The sequence below is a fragment of the Pollicipes pollicipes genome, unplaced genomic scaffold (genome assembly GCF_011947565.3).
Source record: "Pollicipes pollicipes isolate AB1234 unplaced genomic scaffold, Ppol_2.1 Scaffold_6686;HRSCAF=7923_pilon_pilon_pilon, whole genome shotgun sequence".
Classification (NCBI taxonomy): Eukaryota; Metazoa; Arthropoda; class Thecostraca; order Pollicipedomorpha; family Pollicipedidae; genus Pollicipes; species Pollicipes pollicipes.
Genome location: NW_023596921.1, coordinates 37,533,631 through 37,551,437, shown reverse-complemented (window position 1 = coordinate 37,551,437; position 17,807 = coordinate 37,533,631). Strand labels below are relative to the sequence as shown.

Sequence of the window (17,807 nt, the reverse complement as noted above, 5' to 3'; positions counted from 1 at the left end):
TGCATTTATTCCGACAGATATGAAAATTCCACCCTTAGCAAAAATATGTTGTAAAGCTACCAGCTGACAAAAGCTTGTATTTTATTTGCGCGAAATACCAAACTTTCGCATGAGAACTTTCGCACCCTTCAGCAAATTCCGCTGCCCACGCGCGGGCTGCGTGTTGTCTTTCAAGCTCGCAGGAACTGATCAAAAGGGCGTGACGATGCTGGGCATGATGAGCAAATTTTGTTAAGTCACTTTTAAAGTCTGATGAAGTGTGCGTCTCTGGTTTGGTTCCCACTGATCGCGGTTTATGACTAGGTTGTGACTTCTTGCAGGCCTGACACAAATTTGAGCCTGAATCATGAATTATATTAGTAAGGTTAACATAGGCATAAGCAGAAGCGCAGTCGGGGGAGGGTCAAAGGGGGGGGGGGCACGTGCTCCTCCCTCTCAGGTTCCGAGGGACCGAAGGACTCCTCAGAACCTACGACTAAGGCCCCGATTTGTGAGCCCGAAGGGCCCAAAAGGCCGACCGAAGGTCGCATTCAGAAGCCCCGGCCAGCAGGGCCAGGCACTCCAATGCTATCAAGAGGGCCCTGCGCGCTGATCAAGGCTCCCCTGACTCGATGAGGGCCTATATGTCGGTTGGACACCATCAAGAACTCACTTGCGTGGCGGCATGGGCCTGAGGACCAACTACTCAAGCAGGAACAGAACCGGGGTTAGCGATTCACATTGATGGGGGCCCCAGCGTCTGCCAGGGCCCAACAGCCATTAGCGGGGGCCCTGTGTTGGCAGAGGCTCTGAGCCGACCGAGGGAAGTTTTCGATGAGACCTGAAGAGTGGTCCGGGCGACCCACCGGAACCGACGATCAAAGGCTCGGTTGGGGGTGTAAATGCCGAAGTACTGGCTACAGGTCACAAAATAATCGTGAACCTGAGCTACCAGCCAGCGGTCCCTTTGCGCCTCTCGAGGAAACCCTGGGACAATGCGGGCATCTAAGTCGAACAGACCCCAAAAACCGAATAGCCTGACCCCATGTCCGTCTGAGTCCTTGAGATCCATTTTCCATGCAGGAACGAGGTCGGGGCCCGCAATTTGCCGTGTCAGTAAGGGATCACAGTGCCTAACAGGGATCCTGTGGCGGCAAGTGACTCCGAGTCGAAGCGGTGTTTAAAGGGGCCCGAAGATGGGCCCTTAGGGTCTCTTAAGATCAGAAGCGCGGGCAGGATACACAGGGGAGGAAGTGCCCCCCCCCCCCCCTTAGGCAGGCCGCACAGTTGGCTCGCGGGACGTCCCGCGGGCCCATTTCCTATGCACGAAACAAAGTCAGAGCCAGCGATCTACATTGGTCGGTGCCGCAACATCTGTCAGTTCCCCGCAGCGCCTAACAGTGTCGCTGTGTTGGCAAGGGGCCCCGAGTTGACCAGAGGCAGTATTCGAGGACTCCCGAAGAGCCTGGATGACCCAACAGGTCCGACGATCAAGGGCCAGTTTGGAGGGTCTCAGGGAACGAACGGCTGGTCGGAGTCTTATTCTCTTATTCGGGGACCCCGGCTTACGAGGATGGGCCCTTAAATAACAGTCAGAGGGACCTTTGGGCCAATCAGGGACTCCCTGAGTCGATATGGACTATACATCAGTCAGGCACCACCAGTACCGCACAATCGACCCCATGTCGGTAGGGCCCAGAGAGCACACTTTACCATCAGCTATAAAGCCGGGGCCACTGATTTACACTGGCCGGGGCTCCTGTATCTGTCAGGGGCACACAGCACCTAACAGAGGGTCCAGTGCTGGCAAGGAGCCCAGAAGCGACCAAGGGAAATGTTTCATAAGGCCCGAAGAGAGGCCCGGGCGGCCCATCGGAACCGACGATCAAATGCCCGGTTGGAGATCGCAAGGGCCCGAAGAGACGTAAGGGCCTGGTTGTTGGTCACAAAAAATCGTGGCCCGTCGAGTCGTGATCTCAAAAATATGGTCAAAGGTCCTCTTGCACCGGTTGAGGAATCACTGAAACGATGCCGGGGTCTGAGTCGGTCAGAGACCACGAACATCGAACGGTCGGCTGCATGTCCATACGAGCCCTTGAAGCTTATTTCCCCAAGCACGAATGAGGCCGGAGCCCCAATTTGCAATGTCCGGGGTGCTTGACACAATGAGGGGCTTCTGTGTCGGTCAGGGGCCACAACATTCAACAGAGGTCCTGTGGCGGTAAGTGGCCTTGAGTTGGAAGGGTGTTTGAGGGGGCCTGAAGAGGTGCCGTGATATCAATGTCAGTTGGAAGACTTCTTGCACCGATTGAGACCCATTTGCTCTGGAACCCAGGCCTGGGGGCCCATTTCCCAAGAAAGGACAGACCCGGGTACGCGATTTACATTGGTCGGGGCTCCTTTACTGTTCAGAGGCTCACATTGCTTGAAAGGGGTCAGTGCCAGGGGTGCTGTGCAGGGGTCTGTGTCAATAAGAGGCCTGGAGACGGTCAGCGGAAGATGTGTTCAACAAGGACGGGGACGAACTCCGAATGACAAAATGTCCCTTGTTTTAGTCAAGGCCCTCTGGCAATGAAAGGAAGCATGGTAAGTTATGATGAGTGATCATATTGAGGCAGTGGAAGGGGCTTGTGCCAGTCACGGTTCCCAGTACTGAACGGTAGGCGCTCCAACGCAATTTCAGCATGGGCCCGTTAAACCCAAATGGACCCGATGTGCCACTTATTTGACCACCTGTGGCGAGCAGGGATGCCGTTGCGTCGATGAAAGTTCCTGCGCCAATCCGAGGTCAACTGCGCTGGTCGGAAGGCTTCCCGAGTCAGGAAGCGGTCCGGTGTGATATGATATATCCCTTAGGTCCCTCGGGTTAATGGCCTTCGGGTTTGACAGGGGATACCGCCCCGTTTCAGCAGGATTACAGCCAGAAGACACCCCGCGGTGGGACAGAATGGCCCTTCAGCTCTTTACCGGGAACAGTAATGTGTCCCGTAGTGTTCTTCCCAAGGCGGTCGTTTGCCGGAGCGTCTCATTAGTGTTAAATAGTGTGTCGAAATGAGATAAAAAAAACACGCAGGGTTTGCCTGAGACCGTCCATTGCTTGGCTTGTTCGTTCATTGTTTTTGTCCATCAGTTTGAGTCTGCTCGAAGTAGCGCAGGCATGGGGGGCACAGGGGGCAAGCGCCTCACCCCCTTAGGTTCCGAGGGGCCCGAATGTCCCTCGGAACTTACGATCCAGGGCCGAGGGGCCGGCTGAAGGTGCCATTCAGGGACCCCGGCCCGCAGGGCCGGGCACTGCAATGTCAGCCAGAGGGTCCTGCGCGCCGATCAGGGGCCCACTGAGTCGATAAGGGTCTATATTTCGGTCAAACGCCACCAGTAACGCAAAGTCGACTTCGTGGTGTCATGGGCCTAAGGGCCCATTTCCCCAGCAGGGACAAGGCTGGAGCCAGTGATTTATATTGTTCGGGCCCCACAGCGGCTAACAGGAGCCCTGTGCTGTCAAGGGCCCAGAGTCGGCCAGAGGCAGTGCTGAGGCAGTTCGAGCATGCCCGAAGAGCCTAGAGGGCCCATCGGGTTCGACGATCAAGAGCACGATTAGAGGATCTAAGGGCATAAAGGGCTTGTCGGAGTCTTATTCAGAGGCCTCGGCCCGCGAACACGGCCCTTAAATGGCGGTCAGAGGGCCCTTTGCGCCGATCGGTGACTCCCTGAGCCTATAGAGGCCTATTTGTCGGTCAGGTACCAACAGTACCGCACAGTTGGTACCGTGTTGGTACAAGCCTGAGGGTCTACTTCCCAAATCAGCTACAAAGCTTTGGTGAGTGACTTACACTGGTCGGGGGCCTTGTATCTGTCAGGGGCCCACAGCGCTTAACAGATGGCCCTGTGCTCGCGTGGGCCCCGAGCTGATCAAGAGAAGTGTTCGATGAGACCCGAAGGGGGGCCCGGGTGGCCCACCGGAACCGACCATTAAAGGCTCGGTTGGAGGGCATAAGGGCCCGAAGGACTGGCTGTGGGTCACTGTAAAAGAACGTAGTGTGTATTCGCTTGGACTCGTCCAAAAGCCGACTGGCGCCTGCGAGCGTCGGGTCCCCGCCGCCGCCTCAGCGGCCGACCCTTCACCCGCGGCGAATCGGGAGACCCGCGGTCACGGGACGCCTCCCGACACCCAGTCAGATGCAGAGCTCGGAAGACATCGAGGCTGCCTCCGCGACAGGCCGCCGCCGCCGCCGGGTGCGCGTCTTTGGCCCTAAAAGCACATGGTGGGAACCACAGCCGCGGTCCCATGGTTCCGTCGCCGGCGCGGCGGTTCCCACGAGCTCACAGGCGCCCCCTCCCAAAACGAGACTAACTGGTAGCCGGGGCGCACACCTCGCACAATCACACCACAGTCACATAAAAAATCGCGGCCCGTATGGTCGTGACCTGAAATATCAGCCAGAGATCCTCTTGCACCGTTTGAGGGGTCTCTGTGACAGTGCGGGTGTCTAAGTCGGCCAGAGGCCACGAACACCGAACAGTCGGCTCCAAGTCCGTCTGAGCCCTTGAGATCCGTTTCTCAAGCAGAAACGAGGCCGGGGTCCGCGATTTGAAATGTTCGGGGTCAATGACACAACGAGGGGTTTGTCTGTCGATACAGGGTTTAACAGGGGTCCTGCGGCGGCAAGTGGCCCCGGAGTCGGAGCGGTGCTTAACGGGGCCCGAAAAAGGGCCGAAGGGTCCTTCGAGACCAGATATTAAGGGCCCGATGGGATGGCTGAAGGATCCCAAGGGCTGACTGTAGGTTATATTAAGGACCCCCGCCCATAAGGTTGTGATCTCAAATGTCAGTAAAATGATTGCTTGCACTGCTAGGGACCCCTGACACAGAACCTTTATTCCTTGAGGATACGTTGCTGCGCTGGTTTGTGAACTGTTATTTGTCTGGATTGCCAGACTCGTGAGCTTATCTTCTCTTGCCTATTGTTTATTTTTGTTTTTAATCTTGACTTGGCTCTTGAAAAGCCTGAAAGGATTCCAGGATGTAACCTCAATAAACTGAACTGAACTTTCTATTTCGACGTTCTCCTATTCCGGCCAGAGATCACAAACAGGGAACAGTCAGCTCGGTGCTGTTCTGAACTCGGGGGGGCTATTTTCCCAAGCAGGGGCAAGGCCGGGCCGGTGATTTACATTGGTCGGGGCTCCTGTATCGTTCAATGGCTTACACTGCCTTACAGAGCATTCTGTGCCAGCAAGGGGCCTCGAGTGGCCCTTCGGGATTCGTTAGGTTCCGAGGGACCCGAAGGACCCCCAGAACCTAAGGGAGCTGCGTGCCCCCCGACCTCTCCTTACCTGCGCCAGTGATCATGCCTCAAATCAGTGCACGTCTACTGTATTTCAGTGATGTCACGCGATTTTGCCACGGGATGGTCAAATGACCGGTTCACTTCAAGTGGTATGCACGGTCTTGACTATTGTAAACAATTCTGTGAGAGAGCGGGGAGGGGGAGTCCGTCCGCAGTGCAGAGGTACTGTCTGCGTGTTTTTAGTTAGTTAGGGGATCTAGATTGTGTTGAAGCGAGCACACAGGATGCATGCTTTGATATTTTTGGGGAAGTGCTCCAGGGATGGTGGCGATGGCTGCGTCGGTTCAGGGGTCATAGTGTATGGAAATATTGCACGCCACTTTTGCCTACGTGTGCCTTGCTGTGCGTGCATGCATCTTTTGGGCCGAGTTATTGAAGTGATAGCAATCATAGACGGTTCACGCAGAATGGTGTGTGATGTGCATCAAAGCGAGACATGACAACAACATAAATGGAGTCCAGGGAAAAGCATTTTCCCTTGTTTCATGTAAGTGGACTTGTAGATCGGAAGGAAGAATGTGTTTTTTTTGTCGTTTTTTTTAGGAAAGGAGGGAGAGCAAGGAAATTTATGAAATTTCCTTGCTGGTTGCTGTCATCATTACAGCTTTACAGTCGACATCAAGTGTTTACAATATTTGCTAGCTGGTTGTCATTGTGATTTGGCCAGTCACAGATCTTAGGGGTATATCCACCAGTAAGATTAATCTGAATAAAATGATGAGGTTAATTCCCAAGTAAACATCCAATTTCAAGCTACTCTTACAGGATGATCAAGCTCACAGGCCATCATTGTATGCTTGAAGCATTATGTCTCACATTGTTGAGATGATCAGCTGCATCGGGTCATGAGTTAATGAGTTTTACCTCCCTAAATATAATACAATATTGCGGGAAAACTCATGTCTGGTGCAGCATGACATATTATTGGATATTGTATTAGTTGCCCTGATAAGTTAAGCTTGTAGATCATTGGTTCAGTAATGACCTGTTGCTATCCTAAGTTTCAGGCATTGAGACTTAGCAAGTATCTTGTTAATATCCCTGCAATGTCTGCAGGCTGGCTCACACTCACAGATGGATGCAAATTTCATATTTGTTTTGCAATGCTTGTTTTGCCCTATCACAACACTTTTGGAGAAAATATTTGTAGAGATGCTCTTCTTATCCATTCAGTATTGTTTGAAGATGGCAATGCCTCAAAATTTTGTCTTGTGGGCCCAATTGCAGCTGAAAATCACTCGGTGATTGCATTTTAGTATGTTATGGGATTATGTGATAATGGGAGCATATTTAGTCTATACATGGTGTGATATCAAGTGAAAAAGTGCAAAATTTTCTGGTTTCTGGCATGTGCTAGGATTGAAAACTGCTTTTGGGGATCACAATTTCCTGTCTGCTCCAGGAAGAATGAAATCAGAGCTTGCTTTCAGTGGACCCAGTTCCTTTAACATTACCCAGGCATCCCTGTACATTGCCAGTAGTTTGTGATGCAGAGGGCATTGCCACAGCTAAACCAACCTTGATTGAGATTGATAAGATAAGATTTAAATTTGGCCATTGAAGGATGCTCATCCTGACATTTTGCAGCACTCTCTATGGAGCTCGTGTTTTTCCTTAGTTTTTTCTTCTTCTTCTTTGGCTCGGACCTTTGATTGACTGACTTTCTGGGCTGAGCATCCACACTAAGTAGTGTTTGTTGCGTGATCCCCGACCAGCACCATCCGATCGTGAGATTTCGGCTCAATGGAAGAGCTTTGCGGCGAAAGCGTAAGTTGCCTCAACGCTGGACGCAGTCCGTCCTGCGGGCTGCCGACATCTCATCTCTCGCGAGGCTGAGAGGAGGGTGCGGCCGCTCTGTGTCAGAGGGAACGGCGGTCTTGTGACCGCGTCGCGACGGCTCTGTGTGGCTGGCACGGCCGCTCTGTGTTGGAGGAAACGGCGGCTCTTTGTCGGCGGGTGCGGCTCCCCTGCGTTGGAGGGCGCAGTGGCTCTTTCGGCGGGCAAGCCTCTGTGTCGAAGGGCGTGGCCGCTCTGTGTCGGAGGGCGCGGCCGCTGTGTCGGAGGGCGCGGCCGCTGTGTCGGAGGGCACGGCCGCTGTGTCGGAGGGCACGGCCGATCTTTGTCGGCTGGAACGGCCGCTCTGTGTCGGTGGGGACGGCCGCTCTGTGTTGACGGGCATGGCCGCTCTGTTTCGGCGGGGGCGGCAGCTTTGTGTCGACGGGTGTGGCCGCTCTGTTTCGGAGGGAACGCTACTCTGTGTCGTTGGGTGTGGCCGTTCTGTGTCGGCGGGGACGGCCGCTCTGTGTCGGCCGGTGCTGCCGCTCCTGCTGCACCCGGAACGGGCTCCACCGTCACGGCCCGTCGGCTCCGCTGTCCAGCCCCGCCCGGCAACCCATCGGACCAGCAGCCCGGGTCTACTGATGCGCTCATTCATACCGACTGCGGCATAGAAGACCGAGAGCAGCCGGCAGTTGCGTAACACTCTATTCTGTATTGATTTGAGGTGGAGGTAACCGGGCTGCCGACCTCCAGACGCCAATGCGGGCTTCGAGACCTTTATCCGCGTCGGATGAAGTAGCAGTGATTTTTCACTACCAGCTGTGCGCGGAGACGTTAATGTATGACCACTTGATTTCATCATTCCCGGTGTCTCGTAGGCTACGTTAGCGGATAGCTGAAACTTTCCCGTAATGCTGTCACCGGGTAACACGGCGACGGTTCCTGTCCCAGTGGCGCCCAGTCAGCCCTGTCCCAGTGGCGCCCAGTCAGTCCTGTCCCAGTGGCGCCCAGTCAGTCCTGTCCCATTGGCGCCCAGCCAGTCCTGTCCCAGTGGCGCCCAGCCAGTCCTGTCTCAGTGGCGCCCAGTCCGTCCTGTCTCAGTGGCACCCAGCCAGTCCTGTCCTAGTGGCGCCCAGTCAGTCCTATCCTAATGCCACCAGCTACGGCGTGACTCACGCACTCGGGCCACTTCTCGTTGTTTGCGTGACGTGCAACGAAACGCCGCGCGCCACGTCGGGTGACGTAGAGCCGGCTACGTCACCGCGTGACGTCACCGGTCGGCCTTGGTCGGCGGCGGCGTCGGCTGCAGAGAAGTGCTGGTGGGCGACAGACGAGCAGCGGACCGGATCGCGGGTGTTTTGCTCGGGCGGAAGGCCACCAACAGCGCGCCGCTTCAGGTCTGGGAGCAGCGCGGAGCGCGCGGCACGGGGGCCGAGCGCAGCCAGCGTTGGGCGGGGCTGGAGCGGGGCGCGGCGGCGGGCCGGCCGCCGACTCTATTTCGGGAGCCGCCCGTTCATTCGCCGCCGCCGCCGCCGACCGGAGCGTAGGGCCGCCCCGTGTGCGTGTGTATAGGTGTGTGTGCGTGTGGATAGGTGTGTGTGCGTGTGTGTGCCTGTTCGCGGCGGACGCCCTGGCCCGGGCCGAGCCTCTGGTGGCGGACGGTATCTGGCCTGCAGCGCCACCGCGGCGCGCTGTCACGAGCCGGGCGCTGTTCCGCTGATCGGTGACATCACTGCCCTCCGGGAACGCCGCGGGATGTCCGCTAGGCACTTGCTGGGTTGTGGCTGTGGCCGCGTTGGACGTGTTTACTCGGTGGGCTCGTGATCCTGCAAGGACACCGGCGCCATCATCGTTTTATTTAGTGCCAGCTTGATTCCGATTCATTTATTGGCCCACGTTCAGTGCAGGAGACTCGGCGCAGTCTCGCATTCGCCTGAAAAGACTGCGGTCGGCCTAAACGTGTCGTTAGGCGACCTGCATTGAGGCCATTCTCCCCAAGCTCGGTATACGAAGGGATGGAGCTATGGAACGCTGCAATCCCTTCCGAGGCCCGTTGGAATTCCTTGGGACGATCCGCAGCCACGGGCCCTGACTGCTCGGCGCCGCTGTGGGGAGGGACGGGGGGAGGGGGAGGGCTGCGCCATGCCCGGCTGATGAGGGCGACTGCCGGCCGCCACAAGTGGCCGCTGCTGACGCGCCCGTGGCGTTTAAGCCGGCCCTGGCCCGCACTGCTGTAACAGGTGCGCGCGGGCCGCGCTGTCGGCGGCGGCCCGCGCACAGCTCACGCGTTCTGCATAGCCAGACGCAGTCAAGGTCAGGCGCCGCTGCGAACTGCAGCACTGAGCTCAGCCTGCTGGCGGTACAGCCCGGCGAAATGCGCCGGTTTTCCTGGCAGCGCTGGATCGCTGACAGGCCGGGTGCTGCCCAGCGGGCGTGGTGTACCGGTGGCGGTGGGACGGCCCCACAGCGGATGACCCAGAAAGGGTGGTCTGGTTGTCTGGGGAAGCCGCGTGCTGACCGGGTCAGCCGCTGACGGTGGTTGACACCGTCTGACCGGCGGTCACCAGAATTGGGAGCGCACGCCATGCGCCAGAATCAGCCCCGCTACCTGAGAGCGGGGATTTCCAGAGCTGGCGCCCTCAGGCTAATCGGTGGGATTAGTCACATCACGTGGTCGGTGATCTCCGGTGTTGGAACCCCCAGACCATTCGTCCGGGATCACGCACATCATCTGGTTGGTGACCGTCAGTATCGAGACCGTCGATGAAGCGGGAGGTGGGAGGGAGCAGTAATGGATCAGAGTAGACTGAGAAACACTCTTCGCTCTTCGCAAAACGCACGTGTGCGAGATCGATGTGATCAATGACCAGCGTGTGAAGGGAACGCGGGTGGTGTTCGCTCGGAGTCTGGGCAGTGGGATTGGCCCCTGCCTTTTGACCGGCAGTTTTGTGTGCTGAGCCCGGTACACCAGGAAGGCGGTTGGACAGCTGCTGGAAGCCCCGGGACAGATTTAGGAGGACGCCGGGTGACGTCCGGCCCCTCTCAGCATTGTTCGCCGGTCGGCGGCCTGCTGGCGGGCCAGCTGCTCCCCCCCCCCACCCCTACCCCGCCCTCAACCTCGCCCTGCAGAGCCGGCGGGCCAGCTGCCTCCACCCCCCTCCACCCCGCCCCGCAGAGCGGCGTAATGTTTTCGTTATTGACATGTCATGGGTGTTATGATGGACGATGGATCGCGAAGAATAGATGTCGCCGTGTCATGTTGCTTACGCCGAAGCGCTCCTTCGCTGTCTGTCGCCCGACGGTGCTGTGTAACATGCCCGTGTGGTCCGCTGGTGACGTTGTCGCAGTGTCGCACAGTACAGAAAAAACGCTTGTTATGGGTGACAACGCATTACCAGACCATTGCCGGAATATGGGATAGTGAGCCTCATCTCCGAGTGGTTGTTTTTGCTTGTTTGAGGGGCTTCCCCCCACCTGCTTGTCATGGATGCGCTTACTGCGCGTAGTCAACTCGCGTTGACAGTTTTCAGTTCACGCGCATCTGTGACAAACTTAGATCGGTTCGCACTCCACACGTCCAAATGTGGTCAGTGTGGCAACAACCTTTGGGAAGGTCCGCCAGTTGCCGCTCGTAGACCATCACATTCGTCTTCATCAGGCCCACGTCGAATTGTGCATCGTTTTATGTGTCCACTCTGAAAGCCTGCCCGCCATTAAGTGATCGTTTCAGGGATCATCGTATAAAGTTTCCACAGCACGACATCAGCCGATGGTATTGGCAGGGTGCCGCCGTTATCAGATCAGTTATCACTTATCAGCAATCCTTCCGGTGATGACGCGCGCTCCACCGACTGCCGTCGGCCGTCACCACTAACAGCAGCCGCACGCGGCCGTTGCAGGAGACCAGCCCGCCGCAGGGGAGCCGCCGCCATGTCGAAGCCGACCGCACCGCCGCCTGGCTTCGTGCCGCCGACGGACGCGCCGCCCAACTACGACCAGGCGATGGGCGGCGGCGTGGCGCCTCAGTCGCCGTACCACCCGCAGCCACCCGGTGAGTGGGCTGGCCGGCGCCCGCGGCCCCGGCCCTGGCCCCGGCTCTGGCCCCGGCCCCGGCCGCTTTGCGCGGCAGGACAGGCGCGGACGGATGAGGACGGGAGGGGGGGCTCTTGACGGCATTTGGAGGTCACACTGGGTGAAATACGGGCAGGGAGTGGTGGAACTTCGGAGGGAACGGAAGCGGCAAGGAGGTGACCTGTGAACGCTGGAGGTATTCAGCGTTTTGCCCTCTTGTTAGGTATGGTTCACAGTCAAGTTACCCACCGGATATCGCGCACGCTGCGGGACTTTATATATATATATATATATATATATATATATATATATATATATATCCCCATCCACAGATTACCGCGGCTTCCGTTTTCCTTGCTACCGAGTAATATCTGGCTGCCCTTCTTCCTCTTGAGAAACCTTTAGCTTCCCATCATAGACGGGATACCTATCCATCCCCCAAGTAACTTACGGCCATGTTCGCTTTCAAGATGGTTTGCCGCCTGTACCCTCAGGTAACGTATCACTTCCTATTCTCTCCCGGTAACCTCCGGCTGCTGGTTCCCCTCCCCGGGTAACCTCTGGCTGCTGGTTCCCCTCCCCGGGAAACCTCTGGTTGCTGGTTCCCCTCCCCGAGAAACCTCTGGCTGCTGGTTCCCCTCCTTGGGTAACCTCTGGCTGCTGGGCCCCCTCCCCGGGCAACCTCTGGCTGCCTGTTGCCCTCCCCGGGTAACCTCGGGCTGCCTGTTGCCCTCCCCGGGTAACCTCTGGCTGCCTGTTGCCCTCCCCGGGAAACCTCTGGCTGCTGGTTCCCCTTCCCGAGAAACCTCTGGCTGCTGGTTCCCCTCCTCGGGTAAACTCTGGCTGCTGGGCCCCCTCCCCGGGCAACCTCTGGCTGTCTGTTGCCCTCCCCGGGCAACCTCTGGCTGCCTGTTGCCCTCCCCGGGTAACCTCTGGCTGCCTGTTGCCCTCCCCGGGTAACATCTGGCTGTTGGTTCTCCTCCCCAGTAACCTCTGGCTGCCTGTTGCCCTCCCCGGGTAACCTCTGGCTGCCTGTCACGCCACCCGCCCGGTTCGAGCACTATATGTTGACCTTTGCATCAGCTGCGGCGCGCGCCGATAAGCTTCAGTGTTTACACTAACGCGCAGGGTGCCGCGCCTATCCAATGCACTCGGTCCCGTAACGGCTGCAGCGTGCTCTGCCCATCGGAGCCACGGAGAGGAAACCAGGGAGAGAACGGAAACGGGACCACGGCGCCCTGCCGCTGTCCGGCGGGGCGCGGCACCCTGCCGGGCACCACGGCGCAGCTCCTGAGAGCCGCTGGCCACGGAGCTCTGCCGCTGTCCGGCAGGGCGCGGCACCCTGCCGGGCACCACGGCGCAGCTCCTGAGAGCCGCTGGCCACGGAGCTCTGCCGCTGTCCGGCGGGGCGCGGCACCCTGCCGGGCACCACGGCGCAGCTCCTGAGAGCCGCTGGCCACGGAGCTCTGCCGCTGTCCGGCGGGGCGCGGCACCCTGCCGGGCACCACCGCGCAGCTCCCATTGTCCTGACGGCCACTGTTCGACATTACGCTGAGGATGTTTGCACCAGCACGCTACGTTGAGCGGCGCTTGGTGCACCTCCGGCGGCTTTGTAGGATGCTGCGCCCTGTGGCATGCATGGTCTGGTATACCTGCGCATGCTGACTGCCGCGCCGCCATCCGGACGCCTCCCGGTACTAACGTGACTAACGTGCTGCCCGCGAGCATGTGCGATGGAGGTGACCCTCGCGAGGATGTGATGCTTCTTGCCTGGATGCTCCGTGTACAGTTGATGGCTGACTGTAGCTAACCTGATCGTGAACTGAACTGCGTTACGCCGGCTGCAATGTGCTCTTTGAAAACTGATATTTATAATGTAGAGGCGTATTTTCGTTTCGAGGATTAGGTAGTGACGTGTCTGCTACTTGTGTGCCAGTACGGAACGGAACAGAACGCCTTTTTATTTTTATTTTTGGATCTGCTCCTGTGGTCCCGCTCCAAATTTTGTGTTGTATCGACGCCCTCAGCGGTCTTTGCGTACGCCATTCATATCAAGTGTAACGGGCACAAGAGTGCAGAAATACTAAGAATACTATTGAGATCAGCCTTGCCGCTGCGCGTTACACAGTTGCTCCGTTCACAGCAAAACAAAGAAAATATTGCGGAACAAAATGTCTTAGAAGCCTGCTGCCGGGGCTCAACGTCTGGCGATGAGGTGTGGGTTGGCTGCAGCCCCGCTGTGGCTTTCTGTCGGCCCGGGCGACTTTATCGCGAGTGACGGGCGGTCCAGGCCACGTGCGCTCCTGGCTCGGGCTCTGCGCGCCTGGTGTCTTGAGCACTGCGAACGGCGCTAACCGATGGCTGCACCTGTACCTATCCGGTGCACTCTGTCCTTTCCTGCGTTCCGTAAAGCTTTTTTGGTGTTTGTGAGTTACACGCTTCAGCACGTACTTCACAAGCGGGTATTGTGTTGCACACCACGGATATTTAGGTGCGCAGACCTATGCAAATGTGCTGTCATTTACAGACTGGCGCAAAATTTGTATTATGGGCGCTATATGGCCATTGTAGTCGGCGCGCCTTGGAGCTCAAATAACCGTCACGAAAGCCCCAGAAGCTGTATTCACGGCATGGACGTGATGTGGCGGTTGAAGAATCCAAAGAAAATTGCAGCCGGCCTCGCGCTTGTGTTGAGCTCTGTTCAGTTTGAACAGGAACCAGAGCAACCAAACAAAGACGCGGCGGGTTATGCCATCGGCCCTGACCCTAACATCGCACGTGGTATCGGCTGGCAGCAGCCGTTCCCTCCGGGTGGCGGGTGTTGGGGCGCGCCGCGTGCTCCGGCGCGCGGCCGCGGCTGGCCGGCCGCGCGCCGCTCTCGCCTGCTGGCCGCGCGCCGCCGGCCGCCGCTTGACCTGGCTGCATGCTCCGGCCAGCGGTGTGCGTCGACCCGGCTGACCTCCGGCCGCTGCCTGGCGGCGACACCACCGTCCAGTATGTGGCCCGGCAGCAGCCGTACGGCTTCAGCCCTGTTGAAGGTACCGGAGTGGGCGCGGCCGTCCCAGCAGGCGGCGGCAGCGTCTCCTGGCTTGGTCAGATCGTTTGGTGTTTGCCGGGTTCTTGTGCATACCTTGGTCCGGTGATATTTTAGACGGGCGCCTTACAGTGTGTTCATTGTTTCGGTTTAAGCGCTATAACATTGGTTGGTTCTTTTACAACAACAAAATGTCTCTCCTGGCATAGATTAAACAAAAAATGAAGACGTGAAGGTACGGACCGTTATATCATCATGAACTTTATACACTTCGTCTTAGCCATTTCCAGGCTGGTATTGTTAGACGGGGGCCTAATTTGGTATCCAACCTGAAGTACAGTGAAAACAGGATTGACAGAGGTGAAACCCATCATTTTTCGTCGGGCCTACCAAAGTAGCTGATAAACATTGCTCTGAAAGCATTTCTGATTTGATGTGTACCAACTGGTTTTCTGCTTGGCAGATTTGGTACTACGGGACCAAATCACTATGTGCCGCAAACGTGAATGGACGAATATGTGCATAGTGATGGAACAAAAAGCTTCCTAAATAACCATTTACAGCTATTGGGATAGTCCTAACGATAAACCGTACGATAAACTACGTTCTTGATAATACCCAACGATAAACCACATTCTCGATAACACCTGACGATAAACCACATTCTCTCCTGCCCTTGTAGTCGTGGATTTCAGACAAGTGCCAAATTAGGACTTCGTCCAGTAATGTTAGCTTGAAAAGACCTCTTGTGCGCCCTTAAAGTACAATTTGAAAGCCGGTTACTAAAGCAGATGAGAGCAGCAAAAGGAAGCAGCCGTTAAGCAATGCGAAACTAACCACCTGCTCAAACAGCAACACGTCATCTCGGGCACGCCTTTGTACTTCACCTTCGGCTGCTCTTGCCCAAATGATTCGTTGTCGACCGGTGTAAAACTTCCGTCTAGATTGGGTGTGTTGTAAGGAGGCGCACTTGGCTCACATGGGACTTGGGACGGACTGCAGCGCTCATTAGCATTAGCCGTCCATGGCGCCGACGGAGTCGGAAGAGAGGCGCCCGCATTAAGGCGTACAGCACGCCACGCCATTTCCCGACGTCCTTGGGTGGTAATCGACAGACCATGCCAGTTGCGGCGACATGGAGTAGCCTCCCAGCGCCGTGAGGTAGCTCGAAAATGTCTTGAGACCATGTCTTTAGTGCATGGCGTTTGCGTTGATGGCTTACGTACTCAGCTAACAAAGGCTAACGGCAGCGACTAATCCATGGCCTTCAACGCCAACCGCCGAGCCTCGATCTCTTCCTGCATTGGCCGACTCCTACGGCGAGAAGTTCAACGACCTTAGCTATAAGGCTGCTTGTTTGCGCTGAGCCGCCCACTCACCCTCGCTGACCGCGACACCTGTGCTCCCATTTCACCTGCTTGCCGATGCTGATAGACCCAAACAAGGCGCGTTGATTATGCGGCAGCACGTGCGTACAGTTCTAGTCATCTCCCCGCTGTTTCTGCGCCGTGCCCCCGTCTCCGATAGGACTTAATGGTGTAGAAGCCGCACGGTGTACGCAACTGTAAATGTCGGATGCGGCGGGCGCAGCGGACTTAGAGCGATCGGATGGTCGGCGCCCACACGCCACGTGACCGGTGCGTGACCTGACCGCGTCGCCGTCGCCCCAGTGGCGCCACACCAGGTGCACGTGCCGGTGGTGACGACCGTGGTGCCGCCCGGCCCCAACCCGACGCACATGATCTGCCCGCACTGCCACGCCGAGATCGAGTCTTCTGTGAAGACGTCGCCGTCCACCATGGCCTGGATCTCGGGCGGGCTGATCGCCCTGTTCGGGTACGTCCTCGGCCCGTCCGTGGCGCTGGCAGCTGGGCCGGCTCGGCCGCCGTGTGAGCAGCGAGTGCTGACCGGCCGTTCTGTGACATGGCTTGGGTCGTGGTGAACCGACAAATTATCGATGTTACGGTTTGGAGTGAGGTAGAGCGTTTTTGGCCACGGTTTGGTTTTCTGCGGTATCCCACGCGCCCTAGCCAAGTTTTCTTTTGACTATGCTGATAGTTTCGTGGCTAGTTCGTAGTCTTCGATTTACTTCGGACTCACCGGAAAATGTGCCTGTTTGGAACATGGCTGACACTGGACTTGGCCGTCGCCACTGGATTGCCGTGTTCTTCCTGAGGACTGACGGTGCCTATTGCCGCGCTCAGGTGCTGGATGGGCTGCTGCCTGATCCCCTGCTGCATTGACGACTGCATGGACAAGGAGCACAGCTGCCCCAACTGCAAGGCCTTCTTGGGAAAGTACCGCCGATAATTGTGCCGCCGCCAGCGCCGCCTAGCGGCGGCCGCACGAACTCGGAGCCGCCCACGCCACCGAGAGAGCGAGCGAGCGAGCGAGCGATGGGTGGGGCAGTCTCTTCCCTATGGAGATCGTACGTTGGCGAATATTGATGTGCTACTGTACGTCTTGGTGTGGCTTTCTGGGCCGGCTGCTAAGAATTTGATCACGGTACATAATTCGTCCTCTTTTACGAGCCACCGCCTTTGGGAGATGTAAATTTGGCCCTGGAGGGGTGAAGGGGGACGCCATTTCCGCTGTGCGATCGGAATGGGTATTGACCGAGCGCGCCTTACTCTTGTTACATTCTGTGGTAGATGACCGCTGCAGTAGTCCGTTGGCGTATCACCGTGCCAGAGCAGCCACGTCCCAGTTTCGGCTCGGCGTAGTTTATTCTCGTAGCCATGCATCATGCTGCACACGTACAGGGCGGCGTGACCTCGCGACGCAAATTGGCGCCAACTAAGCGCGCCTTTCCGCGCCAGTTTGGTTTTCTGCTTTGGCGAGGGCGCTGTCTACCGTGTGGTGTCGGTGCGATATCCGTTGATGTCCGCTTGAACACGCCGTTCGCCTCATGTCGGGTCTTCGGTTAGCTCGCAGGCCGGCGTACCATAGCGTGCCGGACGAATGGATGCCCTCAGACGTAGCAGTCCGCCGGTGGGGTGCTTAACCTCTTGGCCAGGGCGAAGGAACGCGTGCGGGCTGGTAACCTTTTGTATTGCCGTCGCTCCTTCTTATGTCCCTTCACCCCCGACGCACACATCTGATGACGCAGTATGCGTGGAGCCATGTCTTCTGTTCGACGGGTAGGCAAGATGATTGTCCATCCGCGCACTTTATGGCAGGTGCCTGTTGGCACCAAGTGCTGATGGCGCGTCCCGGTATTCTTGTAACAGTGCATTTATATTGGCGTGCGGTACACTGCCGCCGTGTCCCAACACCCGAACCGACCACCGCTCTCTTTTTAACGTGCATGTAAGCGAGGGTGGGTCTGATTTAGCAGGGCTTGGTAACATTTTCACGTTGCTGACTTTGTAATGAATCCTGGACGAGTCCGCCGACCGGGCAACGCTTGCCAGCTAAATAAACTGAGCGAGGCCTTCGGTCCGTGTTTGACGTCTACTTGAGCGGATCGGTGAACCGGCGGCGTGTGGGCAGCCCGCCGCGGTACCCGGAGACCCGCTGGACGGCCCGCCGCTGGGCCGCCCGCCGCTGGACCCGGGGATGTGCTGGACGGCCCGCCGCTGGACCCGGGGACTCGC

The 17,807-nt window shown here is 57.5% G+C and overlaps 1 protein-coding gene across 2 annotated transcripts; it reads left to right on the top strand.

Annotated features, from left to right (window-relative positions):
* The first annotated feature begins 5,426 nt into the window (after window positions 1–5,426).
* Window positions 5,427–17,649, top strand: LOC119107200 (LITAF domain-containing protein). 2 transcript variants are annotated; one of them, XM_037230594.1, is made up of 4 exons: window positions 5,427–5,489; window positions 11,006–11,157; window positions 15,882–16,047; window positions 16,416–17,649. In XM_037230594.1, the coding sequence occupies exons 2-4, from the start codon at window positions 11,037–11,039 to the stop codon at window positions 16,519–16,521; spliced, it is 393 nt and encodes a 130-aa protein (XP_037086489.1). In that variant the 5' UTR covers window positions 5,427–5,489; window positions 11,006–11,036; the 3' UTR covers window positions 16,522–17,649. The 2 variants fall into 2 exon arrangements, with proteins under 2 accessions (XP_037086489.1, XP_037086490.1); XM_037230595.1 differs by lacking the exon at window positions 5,427–5,489 and adding an exon at window positions 8,410–8,503.
* Window positions 17,650–17,807: the final 158 nt, after the last annotated feature.

Excerpts from the sequence above, each read along its gene's own strand:
- LOC119107200 (XM_037230594.1), top strand. The coding sequence starts at position 11,037 with ATGTCGAAGCCGACCGCACCGCCGCCTGGCTTCGTGCCGCCGACGGAC. Across the intron at positions 11,158-15,881 it reads GTACCACCCGCAGCCACCCG|TGGCGCCACACCAGGTGCAC; the intron begins GTGAGTGGGCTG and ends CCGTCGCCCCAG. Across the intron at positions 16,048-16,415 it reads GGGCTGATCGCCCTGTTCGG|GTGCTGGATGGGCTGCTGCC; the intron begins GTACGTCCTCGG and ends TGCCGCGCTCAG.